Here is a 15,041-nt window from a genome sequence, read left to right as displayed (position 1 = left end):
CAGCATTTGGTTCTATCCTTATTTCTGGTTTTAATAATACATTTTCCACTTTTAATTAAAGTTTTAGTTGTTCACCGATTTTTTGAGAAAGTTTCGCCCAAAAACAAACAGCAGCACACGACCAAAAGCAGTTGGCTGAGGATTTGGCTGCAGATTTGGTGTCTCGCAGTTTGTTGCATTTGTCGTCTCTATCCGTACACAGGTAAAAACAGCAGTGAATATTGAAATGAATACTTATCTGCAACTTGTGATAAATCACTATATATTTATATATTTGCTATAAAAAGATAACCTTTAAAAATTGGCTGGGTAAATACTCCAGCTGTACCCCAGCTGTAGCATTTTTTTGCTGTGCATATCTACGTGTCGTGTGCCACGTCATTAACAGGTGAAAGGTGAAAGTTTTCGCCATGGCACACATCATTTCGAAGCCGAGAGAGTTTTTAGGCAAAACAACCCGAAGAGCAAACTCAGTGAACACAATTACAATTGCGGTTCATTTGACAGTTTCCATTTAGTTTTGCCAGCTTGCCAGCCTGCAGATGGCAGGAAAGTCCGGAAAGGCCGGAGGAAAATCCGAGCAGGAGGAAGCGTCAGCAGACGAGGGCTGTTGCATAATTAACGGCAACAAAGTGTTAAGGAGTGCATCAAGCAAATGTTAACTGCCCAACAAGGGGGCAAAAGGGGCACTGGGGCAGCACAAGGGTTAAGGAGAGAGCAAAACTTGCGGCTGTAAATCAGCCCAAGAGAACAAAAGGCATTTTTCTTTTTTTCAAGGTGCATTCCCACAATGAAAATGGGGAAATGCGAAATTGTTGGGACTAAAAGAGGCGAAAAAGCAAAATGAGCCGAATTTGCTCTAAAAATTTAGTAGACTGTGATATAATAATTTTATTAAAAAAATATAATTTGAATAATTTTTCTGTTGTTATCTAAAAACTATTAATATAAGTATTTATTTGTAATTAAATACTTTTTTATGGATTTTTTTTCTTCCTTATTATTTTCTGCCTAACGATCTGCCGCTTAATTTCACACAGTTCGCTTGGGGAGAAATTTCGCGGCATAATTACGAATAAAATATTTAAAACCTAGACTCAGAGGAGGACTATATTTATACTACAATACTATACTTCTTCACGAACTGAAGCTTTTATGACTGCTCCGCGAAAACACATATCCTTGGGTAATGTGATAGTTATGAGTGCTCCCACGGGGGAAAATGGGGTTTCCTTTTGCTCAAGCTGTCAATTGAGGAAAGGCCTGAATGGAAAACTCAGGAAACGAGGCCTCTGGAAATTCGTTCGCATGAATATTTAGTTGCGTAATGTGGCCACGCCCTCGAAACAGTTTAATTTGTGCGGCAGCAAAACAAAAACAAAGGCGAATGCTAATTTTATTGACATCCAAAACTCAAGAAGGCGGCGCGGAAATTAAAGTCCCGTCGGGTGGAGGACGTGGAGGCGTGGCCCCGCCCACGCAGTCATTAACACATTTGCGGAGAAAGAAATTCCAACCCAAACTTCCGCCCCTTTTCGCCGCCTGCTAATTAACACGTTTTGAATTGTGAATTTTGAAATGTGTTTAATAATGGAAACAGGGGTGCAAGAATAACAAAACAATATGCAAAAAGGATTTGGTGTCAGGAATAACAAATCGAGGTCATAGCCGACTCAAGGAGCGAAAAGGAAATACTCTTTATAAAAAAAAAATATATAAATAAGACGTTGAGAAGGAGGAGAATTTTTAATCTATATAAGCATTCGCTGTTTGGTCAGTCATTAAAATTAAATAATGATTACTAATTTTCAAAAGTATGAAAAACCCTTGAATAAAAAACCCTTGATATCTAGTATATTTTATTCCTAATTTAATTGTAAAGAAATTGTTATTTATTTTATTTTCTTATACTTATATTTTATATTTTATTTATTTATATTCTCCATGCTGATGAGTCAATTTCCTTCGCTGATTCCTTGACATTTTCCTCCACGCCCCGAAACTTCAACACCAGGCCAATTGTCGGAAGTTGGCTGAGATGGGCGCAACCTTGAAGGTGTCAAAATAACATATTCGCCCCTTTTACCGATTTCATTACTCAATTCCCACCGCCCTTTGCCGTCTGAGCTGCTGAGGTGGGCGTGGCACTTGTTAGGCACCAAATGAAATTAAAACGCGCATAAATTATATGGCTAACACAAAACGTTGACGACGTCGATGATGAGGCCTCCCTGAATATATTAACGCATTTGCCACGTTTCGTTTGGATTTCCCATCTTATTTCTGCCTTTTCTGAGGAGCTGTCTTAAAAGTTCGGTTAATTCGGCTTACAGAGAACGAATTTGGATAATCTTGGCAGCAAGCTGCCATTGTAATTTCAAATTGAAAACGGTTAGAAAAGTATACAGAACAACAATTGATTTTAAACTTTATTTCAAAGACTTATGTATAGTTCTTAAAGTGCAACACACAATCGTTGCTTCTTTTTTCCTGAATAGCACACCGTTTCCGTTTTTCCGACTGCATAATTGCTCAATAGTGCGTTGGCAAAAGGAAAAGGCGTCGCTTTTGTTTAAGCAATTAAGTGCGAATTGGTAGCCGGGGGTGAAAGTGGGCGCGTCTGCTCTGATTTATGTGCCACACCCCCTTTTGGGCCCCATTTCCCAGCGTAGTGCTCATGTCATTTCACATTTGATTAACTGTAGTTGCTGTTGCAGCTGCAACCAAAAGTATTTCGCTACAATTTTAATTCCATCTGCACCTCTCATCAGTTTCCCCATCGCTTAATTCCCCCGGCTGCCACGCCCGCCCCCCACCGCTTTTCCGACTGGAAAATGCGCCCACGCATCTTACGTGCATCACATGCCAAGCAGCTGCTGTCATGTAAATTAATTAAAAATGTTTAAACCGCCGCCGGTTTGGCAGCTGCTTTTCCTGCAACATTTTCAGGAGTGAAGTAAAAAAACAAGAGAGAATGCTATAGTCGGGTTCCCCGACTATCAGATACCCGTTACTCGACCATGGGTGTGACAGCTTTTCCTAAGATCTCCATGTCGAGCTCAGACGGACAGACGCACAGATCCTAGAGCTTGCCAAATCCGGCCAGATGCAACCAGATCCCGCTAGAGCCCATCAGGGCCCGCCAGAGATTCCGCCATAAAATTTGTAAATGTGTTGCCAAAGCTAAAATTCTAGCTTTTTTGGTTATAAACATAAATTTGAGCTCATAAAATTGTTATAAAAATATATGCTGCTAAGAAGCTGTTGTCTACCTTTGACTATTGTAAGGACCGGTTCCAAAAGTATTTTCCTAGAATTTTTTATAGTCCTCTATCAAAGTTCAAAGTGTGTCGCATTGCTGGCCCTTTATTTAAATCGAAAAAAGTTTACACTGCGAATGGGTTTGTGTAGTATAGTGAAAGTATTGAATGGGTAGTAGGGGTTAAGTCTGAAGTTGTAGATAAGTTGCGAACTCCCCTCTGGGGGAGGTTGAAATGTTTGGCATTCACATGCAAATAAAATAATGTCTACAAGCTACTGTAAGATACAGTAAAAAATAAAAATAGTGAATTTACATATTTTTTTTGTCGTTTAGTTTCTAGTTTTTTATTGAAATGATATCCTAATTAGTGTTATTATTTAAAATTAAATTTATTATTGAATTAAACATGTTGCTAAGATATAATATAAGTTTCAACAAATATTACCGATATAGTTATACAAAAAATTTCCTATGGTATAAACATTTTTAATTTTTAAAGGACTTTCACTGTTGCTACCTCAACCCTTCAATGCGACTCCTGCCCAATGCTTTTATGACAACTCAATTTCGGAACACACTTTAGTTTGGCATCCTCAACCATGACTGCCCCGAACTCCTCCACCCTCTTGATTTTTCAGCCCCTCCTCTAAAGTTTCCGAACCCTCCGCCCCAAAATGAAATTGTACCATCTAACCTGATCTACAAGCAAAGTTGAGGAGTTTTCGTGGGCAACACACAAAACGCATAAATTTATGTCAAACATTTGTGAGGCGCCTCCACTTCCGACCTCTCACTTACTCCCACTACATCTTTCTCTCTCGCTGAAAGAGAAAATTTATTTATTCGGACTTTTTAACAACTTTTGTACATATCTGTGTGTATTTGAGTGCCAAGGTGTTGGCTCAACCTTTGTGGCGGTCTCCTCTTTTTACTTTTTTTCTCCCCAAACTTGCCACATTTAGTTTGCAAATATTTTTTATGTGCCACGACATGTTCAAAAGGGGAGTTTGGGCTGCAAAACAACAGCCTAAGGGCCCGAAAATGTTTATCCTGCGAAGCGTGGGCCATAAACTACTCAGAAACATAGCTGATGTAAATGGCAGACACTTTTGTTGATTGCTCAAAATATTCAGAAGGACTCTCCAAATATAAGTAAGTTTCCGTAAAATAAAAAGATTTCAGGAACATATAATTCATGTTCAAATATAAAACAAAATGCAGAGCTTCCCGTACTTTCAGTCTGCACTAGTCAGGACCAACTGTTGATTGCCTTGATTAATAAAAACGAATGCACTTGCAAGTGCAACAAATCAACATGTTGCCAAAAGAGAAAGTTTCGGCAAGAGAGTGTGAGAGCAAAGCGCACGGAAAAGAGAGATGGGAACGAGTGAGACCGGAAACAGTTGCTCTCTGGAAAAGTTAGCCAGGATTGGGGCAAAAAACTTGTCTAAAACCGAGTTCCAACGATTATGGTCCAAAACAAAATTTCGTGGACTAAGCTTCGTGTGTGTTTATGGCCATAAACAACAAACTTCGACTGACCCCAAAACATAAATAAACCAAAGAGCAGGAAAAGGGCCACAGCAGCAAATAAAACTAATAAATTTAGCAGCAAATAAAACTAAAATAATGTTAGAAAGTCTTCAGGACAATTATAAAGCCATCTATGGTAATTTAATTAGAATAATGATAAAATCTACAAATTGAAATAGTCTTTTTAGTATCAACATAATTGAAAAGTAAGACATTATCCAAAGTATGTGGCATTTATGGCAGATTATAATAGACATGACATTTCATACGACTAAGAGTTATATTTAACAAAATTTTCGTTAATCTATGGACAATTACGGGCCTAGGACAATTTGCGGTTCGTTGTTTTGAGTCCTTTCACTAGAGTTCCTAACCTACCACAAAAGTCCTTAGCCGCTCTCTCTCTTTTTTTAGCAGAGAACTTTCTCTCCCTTGGCAACATGTTGCCAAGCCTTTCTCTCGGCGCAGCCGCCTCGAATAATATTCAACAACCGAAATTGGCGACTTCGTCTATGGATTTCGTACACTCGTACGCGACAGCCGAAGTTCACTGTACTCGTGTATCGCAGCTCGTCATATCGAACTTCGTTCTTAAGCTGGAACAAAACCGAAATTGCACTTAGTTGGTAAGAAGCATTCTGCGGCCACGGGCGGCAAAGCGGAAAAATCGGGAAGAACTGGAAGGGCCGAGTGGAAAAGTCCCCAAGAGCAGGACCCCAAGTATATGTAGAAACCGAAGAAACGCGAGTGCGGAAAAGCGTTGCAGTGGAAATTGCGGACAGGCGGAAACCGCGTTTCGCTTACATGTGCGTTTGTAATTATGCAAATTGCCGGGCAACTCTTTCGACAAATGGCACTCAAGTGCAACTGTTGCCCCGCTTTTCCCCGTGACCTTGCCCCCCGCTCTAGCTGCCCCCCGCCATGCATATTTATGCCGCCAAAAAGCCAGAAACAGAAACTGGGCCAAAACTAGTGCAACAGAAATAGAAAACGGGAAAAAGAAATGAAATGAAATAAAATACGAGCAAAGCCCAAAAGGGGCCAGCAAACACAGTGACAAACAATTTCTGCTCAATTTAAAGCCGCTGCGAAAGTTGTGCTCCACTTACCTTCGCTCATCTGTCAAATCCGTATAATTTCCTCCTTTTTTTGTGCGTCCTTTCCGTTTGTGTGTCAGCAACTTGTTGTCCTTGGTCCTTGGTCTTTGGTCCTAGAGAACAAGTCCGACCCAGACTCCCAGGCTGGGCAAATAAAATGCAAATAAATTATTTTTATTATTCCACTGTGACAGCTGATTTGGGAGCTTTCTTTAGGATTTCTCTTGCTTTTTTGCCCATTGTTATGACGGCTGGTTATTTTGATGTCGTTGAAAGTGGTTTAGCTTAAAGTTCCTGGCAGTGCATAAGCGAATTAGGAGCTATGTTTAGTTTGCTGCGTTGTGAGTTGCCGAGAGTTTCTTCAATAAAATGTTGATTTGAATGCACAGGAGTCAAATTGTAAAAGATATATGTTCTCATTAATATCCGATTCTGAAAATACAGCAAAGACAATCGAGATAAGTGTCAGCTAAAGCGTTTTGTGATAATACAAGTATTTATTGCTTAAAACACATAAATCTGCCAAAGAAAAACTAAATAAACGAGGAAAGTTTGGGAAAATATGCAAGTGGCCTTAATAAAACTTTTTAATATTCCAAAAATTAGATTTTGTGAAAAAATAGATGGCACTTGAGTGATTAAATTGTAAGTTAGTGACTAAAAATCTTGCTATAAACTCAAGCTGTGTAAATGCTTAAAATTAAAGGTGTTTTATTCTAAGTACGGATTATCTTTCCAAAGCTCTGGCTCAAAATAAAAAAAAAGCAGTCGCCATTAATAACTCATAATTACTTAGTGATTAGTGCCGAGTAACGCAGGAGATTTCCATTAACAATTGGGCAGTAAAACGCTCCGGCTTTGTGTCCCCTCGGCTCCGGTTTAAATAAATAGCCCGGCAATTGCCGAGGCTTGGTCAAAAGGAGGCCCATCAACCATTCCGGCGGAACCAACTCACCTGGGGCTAGGATGTGGATGCGGATGTGGAGGGTGTGGGATTTTCGTTAGGATGAAACCTAATAAGTTTGGAGCACGCAAGCGATGGGCCATTTTCAAGCTATTTGACTGACATGCTGTCCGCTCATAAGTCGCTTTTTGCCGGGCATTGTAAACATGAATAAGACATTAGCAGCACAGTTTACATGTGCGGGCTGGAAGGCCAACTGAGTGGGCACAATTCCATTTGGGGGTTCCATCTCTAGTCGGTGCTCCTGCAAATTATTATTATTTGGGAAATATGTTAATTTAATGCCTGGGCATGGCTTCAATTGGACCTTTCGGCCTCGGTCCGTTTTGCAAGCCCAAATTGAAATGTCTGAGCCTTTAAATATTCATTGCCTACTTCTAGGCGCCTTCCATATGCATTTAACATGAGCACGAATGTGTGTGTGTCGCATTTAATTTAATTGAAACATTTAATTACAGTGTCCAGCCGTAGTATCGGCATCTCGAGTGCGTGAATATTTGAACGAGCATTTCAGCAACGCTGCAAAATCAATTCTCGAGTGAGCCTTTAAAAACAGCAAATTGAAACCGAAATAGAGAGAAAAAACGCACAACCGCAGTAACAAAAACCGAAATGTGTCTCGGGATAATCGTCAGCCAAATTGCATTTCCATTGCGACATTAAAATGCAATTTGGGCGGGTCGCCGACTCCAGTTATTGTCAAACTGTTGCCTCTTTAGCGGATTAATATTTCTGTAAATACCACCCAAAGAGCTGAACGAAATAACGAAATAAAAAAAAACGCACAAGAAAAACAGGCGGAAAAACGGAAAATTCATCAGCAACAGCACAGTCAAACATGTCGACCATAAAGCTGCTCATTATCGGTAAGTTTTATCTCACAATTAAACAGAAACAAAAGGGAAAAACCATTAATGGAGGCACGAACTCGAAATCTGACCGAAGCAGCGGCTGCTGTGGTTTATTTTATTTTTCTGTTTCAATTTTATTTCCATGACCCCTCATCACGAGCTTTAAAGTGGTTGAAAAGAAACAAAATTAGGCCATTCAAAGTAGTTAAAACTGTTTGTTTTTATTTAAATGAAACGCATCTGAAAGCTTTTTAATTATAGTACAATTTGAAATACTCCAAGCACGAGCATATCATAATTTAAATGCAAGAATATAGTTAAATAATAGTAATTTCATATAGTGCCATATATCCTTTCTACAAAATACCATTACTTCCTTATGGAAAGCAGCTTTTCTCGGTTTTATTAAGAAATTCTGTTAAGAGATGCACAAACCGCGCTGTTTGAAGCCATCGCCATATGCACCTCTTTTGCAACCCAGTCAATTGCATTTTCCCTGCCTGACTGACTTCCACTTTTGCCCCTCCTGCATTTTCAGTTTCCATTTTTTTCCACCATGCCACGCCCCCGTTTTCCCTGCCACTTGTTATCTGGCCCTTCTGGCGGTTTTCATTTTTATGTGCGCTCTGGGAAATTTCACAATGCCGCAAAAGGCGTTTACGTGAAGGGGCGAAGTGGGCCGAGTGACCATAAACAAAAGACACCACCACCCACTCATCAACAACATTATGGACATCATCCTTCTTCCAAGCCCGATTCCGAAAAAAAAAATTCGGTTAACAATTCATTTCCGCGCTTTGGGCTCCATAAATTGCTTTTATTAGGCAGGCGCAACGAAAAGTGCGGAGTTCGTATATATGGGTAATAATAATATACTTCAAGTTTTTGCATAACAAATAAAACGAATCAAATTAAGAGGTTATGATGGAGCGCGGGTGTAACGGTTCTCGTGCACGGAAAAAATTTGTATAATACATATATATAAAAAATTAATAAATGGCAATAACCAATAATCAAACAAAACCTGCAAATTTCTAGCGATGAATGGGGGAATATGAATAAATTATAAAAGCATATATGATGATATATGTCGCACAATGAATTTGCATTAATGTTGGCTGTTTATGAACGTAGGTTTTTATAGGGACGATGAGTTTCGCATATTTTTGTATAATTTGTTATTAGCCAAAGGCAAAGCTTAAAGAAATAAGCGTACATAAACTTTAAAATTTGCATTGTTAAATTTGGTGTATAAACGTACAATATTTGAAGCACAAAAGATGTGCATAATATATTTATGTTTATTCGCGAGCCTGACAAAGCGAGAAAAATCATTATTGTTTCCAGTGTAAACCAGCCCTCGAGGCAGTGACAAGTTGTGAAGCGGCCAGTCAGGGTCAGCTTTTGGTTTGGACCAAGTTGTTGACAGCGCGTCCTGGGCACGCAGGCAATAAAATTCAATATTTCATTAAAACGCACGTTACGCATACGCCGTGTGGCACGAGTCCAAGCCAAACGAAACGGAAAAAGGCAACCGCAGACTGCGTGATGTTGTTGCTTTTATCACACGCAGGTCCGACGTTCAAATCGGATTTCGTGTTATTAGCACTGGACTCACCGCTCCCCATTTCCCATTTCCCACACGCTTTTCCGCGTTTTCCTATACGAATTTCCATGCACAGAGGAAAATATTCATTAAATACTTGTTGTTGGCATATAAAACAGCATCTTTTCTCTTTAAAACTTTAATCAAACTGTGCAATTTTTATATTTAATGCGAGTGCGGAACGTTGTATCCTTAGATATGAACAAATTAGAGTTATTTTTCCTCTGTATACCTCCTTTTTTTTGATTTGTGAGACAGAGCAAATGTCGACTGAGAGTTCTCGAATTTCGCCCACGAATTGAGTCGTTTGTCGCTGTGGACTTCTCACTGACATTTCCCGGTTGTTTGGCCATCTCTTTCGCACCGCATGCCGCCATCTCTTTCCATTTCTCCGGGCTTTGGGATTGGGTTTGGCTTCGGGTGGCCTCTGGCTTTTGGTTTTCGGTTAGGCGGCTGCGACGCTGACAGATTATTTGCTTTATTATTCATAAGAACTACAGCGAGCTGGGGGTCATGAGGCACTGCTGTAATTCATTGTGTTTCAGGGGGTAACAAAGGGTAGATTGTTACGATTCCATCACAATGAGAGTTCAGTTGTGCCGAAATGGAATTGCAATTGCAGTGGAATTGAAATGGATGAGTGCTTCTGGTTAGACGAATAAAAAGGAGCTGCGCTTTCTTTACAGCAATTTACGTTAATAGAAATGAACTCCATTTTTTTTGTTTAACTTTGGAATGTTCTATGAATTTCACAGAAAGTAAAATTTGAAATTAGTTGAATTAATGGAATGTTTAATTATAATATTGCTTGAAAATTTAAATAAATATAATAGAAACATTCCAGTTAACTAACTGGCTAGAGGTTTTTTCACTCACCTCGCCATAAAATTTGGTAAGACCCTAGAATCTGGATAATTCCTTAAAACCAAGTGTAATTAACTTTGTCGCCGGCAGGGGGCGTCAGCCACACATCCCACCAGCTTAATGACCCCTAGAGGGAGCCACTCCCAGCCGTCGATAAAAAGCATTTCAATGCCTAATCCGCTCGAAACGACGTTTACAGGGTGTTGGGTGCGTTCAGGCCCGTTGGCTGGTGTCTAGATTGTAATGTAGCTACTCATTTGGATTTATTAATTGCGTCCTGGCATTGTGCGTAGCAAGTAAATTAATTAGCAAATACTTGCTTTAATAATCAGTTTAATGGAATTTGTAATTTAATGCGCCTAATGAGGGAGTTTTATGAGGAGATTACGAAGGCATAGACGCCTGCCCGCCTTCCCCACACTTATTGATTTTCCTCGCATTGAAATCGCTCCGTCTGCGTTGGCAATGTTTTACTGTCTGACAAGTCACCGCACGACCAGACCACAATTTGTTTAAGCGGCTTTAAATATTTCAACATGCCAACTTGCCAATCGAGCCCGCCAATGGAAATGGAAGGGGCCAGGGGTCAGGGGTCACTCAACTCCAATCGGCGAACTGGACAGTCAATCACTTTGTACAACTTTTTATGGCACGACATTAATTGATAGCCAGCCGTACTGGTGTTACTAAATGCTGGCACTCGGAAAATAAAGAAAGCTATAAGTTTGTAAACTGGTAATTAGCCTAAGCTTAAGTCCAGTCTAATTACAAAAGTTTATTGCTAATCTATTCCAAGAATGAGCAAAAAAATGCACTGTGTCTAACACCAATGAAATCATTCGCAATTAATAAATATTCCGCTCGATTTATTTTTCGAATTTAGTATTCCTTTTTTTTCGAGTGCATATTTAACTGAAATACGGATCGTAAAAGCCAATTGAAATTGCTGTTTTTTTTTTGCAAGAGCCGGGAAATAATTATTTGCGTGCCTGGCGAGTTTTCCATTTTACGATTTGATATGCTAAATAGCCGAAAAGTCGGCCATAAATTTTTAAAGCTTTCAATTATAATGACGATAAGCGTCACGTAGCCATGGCACCTCTCCACCTCCGCAGAGATAAGTTTCGCCGGAGTTTGGGAAATATATTTTCCGGCACATTGCACAATCCACTGCAAAACTCAAAAACACACGCCCAAACCAACGAACAAACTCGAATTGCATAAATTTCGCAAGAGCAAGCGGGGAGGTGGGCGTGGCAAAAGTTGGCCCGATAAACGCTGCTGCAAATGCTTAAAGACTTGTCATATCATTGCCACACACGTGTGTGTGTGTGTGTGTGTGTGCGGTCTCTCTGTGTGTTATCTTTTAATTAAACATGAAAGTGAGTTTGGCGAGCAAATTTGCTCAAACACACTGCAGCAAACAAGACAAACAGACAAACAAACCGCCCGTGGCAAGCACACAAATCATTAAAAAATAAAGCAAAACAAGCCAAAGGAATCGGGTTTAAAAACGTGTTTCCAAAGTAAGGCTGGCTCAAAATTCACCACATTTTCCCGGACAAAGGTGAGTGTCAACGACTTGGAGCTGCTTCTGACAGCATGCCAAAGTATCGCTTTAAAGAAACTTTGGAACATTTCAAGCTCCTTTCCTGCTTGTGCGATTTTTGGTCGTATTTAGGAAGTTGCTCGACAAAGTTTTGGTATTTCAAGCGAATAGTTATGGAATTTTAAAAGCTGGTTCTCTATATAGTACATGCTGGCCAGAAAACTAAGAAGAGCCCGAACAATGAATACTAACACATTAATTAGTAAAGTACATTCTCGGGCAATGAGATGAAATTAAAGTGAGGCTTCTTGGCTTTTCTACAATTTTATTAAATTCCGCGTAACTTAGTTTTCCCCAATCAATTTCTGCCACCGCCTGAAAGCCTTCCCCTTCGACGTAAAGCTTATCCAACCAATTTAGACAAATTCCTGTTTGCTCAGTATGAGAGAAACCAACCGTGGAATCAACCCACACACATTGCCGCAAAAAAGACCGGAGACACAAGTTCCTTGTGTACCTTCAGCCATAAGTCCACGCCGTACAAACATGTCAACCGAGCACTAAACCACATTAAGAGGAGCGCAGATATAGCCCACTTTCCGCCCTGAAAATATAGAGAATGTGGGCGGGTTGGGTTGGATCTTTATGCCCCGGCATCGTTTTAAGCGCCAGAGGAACTCAAATAGCGAACGCAGTCAGCATCCGACATGTGTGACAAGACAATGGCATTAGTTGCACCGAGCTCGGCTGCCTTCTGTATGGTATACGGTATATGGTATAGCCACCATAAGTTATGAAAGTTATTCCAAAATTTATAAGATTTTTCCACCTGACACACAGAACACGTCTGCTTTGCTGGGCAATAAAAACGTGGCAAAAGTCCTAAAAACAAACAGCATACGCATATCTAATTGAAGCCGTTCCATAACACCCATACCTCCAACCCAGAAATGTGAACCACATTTTACACAGACGCTTACACCAGTCTGCAAAAAAAAAAAAGGGGGAAAAAAATATATCGAAGCTGGAGTGGGAAGTCGCTGGAAATCAAAGGCAGCGAACAAACCGCAGACACAATCACCAGAAAATGTCCTTTGGGTGTAAAATCGATTAAGGCTTCTTGGGGATGGGCGACAAGTGCGGAAGAACGGAAGTCAATCAGCGGGCTGGGAAATATCACTGCTCCCCAGACATCAGGGAATTACACATGCTCGGCATTACAGGTGTGTGAAGGCATGCGAAAGTGCCTGGCTAATAAGCCATCGACATCTCGAAGATCCCATCTCGGTCTTTGTGCCGGCGACATTAATACTTGGGGAATGGATAAAGATTTAGTTGTTAGCATAACGACTACAAGATACCGAGCACGGGCTTGATACTTTATGATTTTGTGGGCTTTTAATGTGTAAGCAATTCCCACACTTTAATGTAATAGAACTTAACTTTGCATTCCTTACTTCATTTGCAAGATGTAGCATATTCTGCCTTCGCATATTTTCACTACAACTTGTTACGCTCCCTTAATAAGGGTATCAAATAAAGAACGGATGTGTTTGGCATTAGCAAAAGAATTTCCCTCGTGTTTGCCGCGACGACAGAGCTGGCAGGGAGCTGGATGTGGAGCAGGGGAGTCCTGGGAAGACAGACACGATGATGAAGGGTGATGGAGTGGGCGGTCTCCTGTTTGGTGTACATGCTTGGTTTACTGTAATTGCACGACAAAGTAAGCGCGTAACTGCATATTTACATATCACTCGGCGACAAGGACATCAACTCGATGAGAAGCGCGGAGAAGGGCGGGGCTGGAGAATGAATTAAAATAAATTAAAGCGAGCTTTCAGGCGCTCTTCGCGCACATGTAAATAATGCAACGCAATTTTTCTCACGCGAGAGTTCCGACAATGACTGCTTTTTTCCTGATTGATATGTCCGTCGTCCTGCTCGAAGGATCTTATCCGCTCAAGCTCAAGGTGTTGAATCATTTAAGATGTCGCAGCCATCAGCATCTCCATCTCGCTTTGATTGCAACGTTGCCCAAGGATGCTGATGAAGGATGTGCCCCGAAGCACTCGAGTTATTACGACTGCTCGTGGCATTCCATTCCGCGCCCTGGGCGTTCTCCCCTTGAAAGGCAAATCAATTAGATACATGAATCTGGTGAAAACCAGTGATATATGTATTTGGAAAACCTCGGGCGGTTGATTAAAGTGCAGTGCCGAGCAAAGAAGTAAAACGATGCATGGTATTCAAAGTGTGGAGATGGATTTAGGGTATGTTATGTTTAGACCATCAACAATGCAATTGATTTCAGTTAAAAATATAGGATTTCAATATAAAAGAAATCTAATTAAAATGTATATCTGGTTGTATTACTGTTCAATTTTAATGATGTTAAACCATATCTATCAGATTTCAAGCGAAAAGCAGCTTGCCATAGAAACTGACTGCTGGTTGTGGCTTTTAATTCAGTTTTTCTTTCATGAAAGGACTAAACCAAACATATGTGCACAAACGAAAGCCAACTATAAATATTCTGCTAGATAACACACATATCGCACAACTTTTGCTGAACAGGGAACATAAATTATGTGGTAAACTATTGCCAAAGCGAAAAGGAAAGCACCGGACAAAAACGAAAAGCGAAGAATTCGGACTTTCAGCGGAACCGACTTGCAGCACCTTGGTTACCTTTGTCCACTCTTTATCCGTTCTTTGTCCGTTCTCATTTTGTGTCAGGTATTTTCCCCGCTTTTACCCCCCTTCCCGCCCTCACAACTGTCAACTGTACACTTGGACATGTCTTCGCTACGCATTCGCCACTGGTCCGCCCCTATTTTCCGCCTTGTATGCTCCTCTTTGGCGGCGGCAGGTTGTTAATCCACATACAAATATTGCGCATACGCCCCGTGAAGCTGAAAGCAAAAACTAAACTACACACTCAGAGAAATAACAGAGAAATATTTTGAAAAAAGATTAAAAGTTTTACTTATTTAAGCACATGTATTGTTAAAAAATATTTCGTTGGAAATTTGTATATGCTATGCATTTTCTTTCCACTAGATTAAATTCCTGCATAAACTGACAAATAAAGATTTATAGAATTGTTAAGCTAACTATTTACCTGCAAAACTTAGTGAAGCGTAATAAAAATTTGATAGTAGATAGATAGTAGATCTGTCCTCTTTTTCCAGTTAGTCAGTCGTTTTGGTCAGAGAAAGAGTCTTCCCTTTTTGCGCATAGTGTTGGTTTTGACTTGCTGGGAATTCCAACATTTCGTTATCCGAGTGCATTTCGTTCACAACTAGGTGAGCTTTG

At 40.2% G+C, this 15,041-nt stretch overlaps 1 protein-coding gene and 2 long non-coding RNA genes across 8 annotated transcripts in view; 1 reads left to right on the top strand and 2 right to left on the bottom strand.

The window, feature by feature from the left end:
• LOC27208366 overlaps positions 1-15,041 on the bottom strand; it is a 137,330-nt gene that overhangs the window by 23,271 nt on the left and 99,018 nt on the right. The window contains exon 3 of the long non-coding RNA XR_001600823.3: positions 5,905-6,324. This is a non-coding gene — a long non-coding RNA (uncharacterized LOC27208366). The remainder of the gene's footprint in view (positions 1-5,904; positions 6,325-15,041) is intronic.
• Positions 5,310-15,041, top strand: part of LOC6730930 (hemicentin-2) — a 94,404-nt gene continuing 84,672 nt past the window's right edge. For 4 of the 6 annotated variants that reach the window (XM_039298512.2, XM_039298509.2, XM_039298513.2 and 1 more), the window contains exons 1-2: positions 5,310-5,601; positions 7,315-7,722. In XM_039298512.2, coding sequence (XP_039154446.1) covers positions 7,695-7,722 — 28 coding nt within the window. In that variant the 5' untranslated portion in view covers positions 5,310-5,601; positions 7,315-7,694. The remainder of the gene's footprint in view (positions 5,602-7,314; positions 7,723-15,041) is intronic. The other 2 variants (XM_039298511.2, XM_039298510.2) reach the window with 2 other exon arrangements.
• LOC27208150 lies at positions 12,936-13,779 on the bottom strand. Its single transcript, XR_001600724.2, has 3 exons — positions 13,613-13,779; positions 13,474-13,528; positions 12,936-13,406 (listed from the first exon to the last, which is right to left on the bottom strand). It is a non-coding gene; the product is annotated as an uncharacterized LOC27208150 (long non-coding RNA).

This window comes from Drosophila simulans, chromosome 2L (assembly GCF_016746395.2).
Source record: "Drosophila simulans strain w501 chromosome 2L, Prin_Dsim_3.1, whole genome shotgun sequence".
NCBI classification, from domain to species: Eukaryota; Metazoa; Arthropoda; class Insecta; order Diptera; family Drosophilidae; genus Drosophila; species Drosophila simulans.
This window is presented reverse-complemented; position numbering and strand designations above follow the sequence as displayed.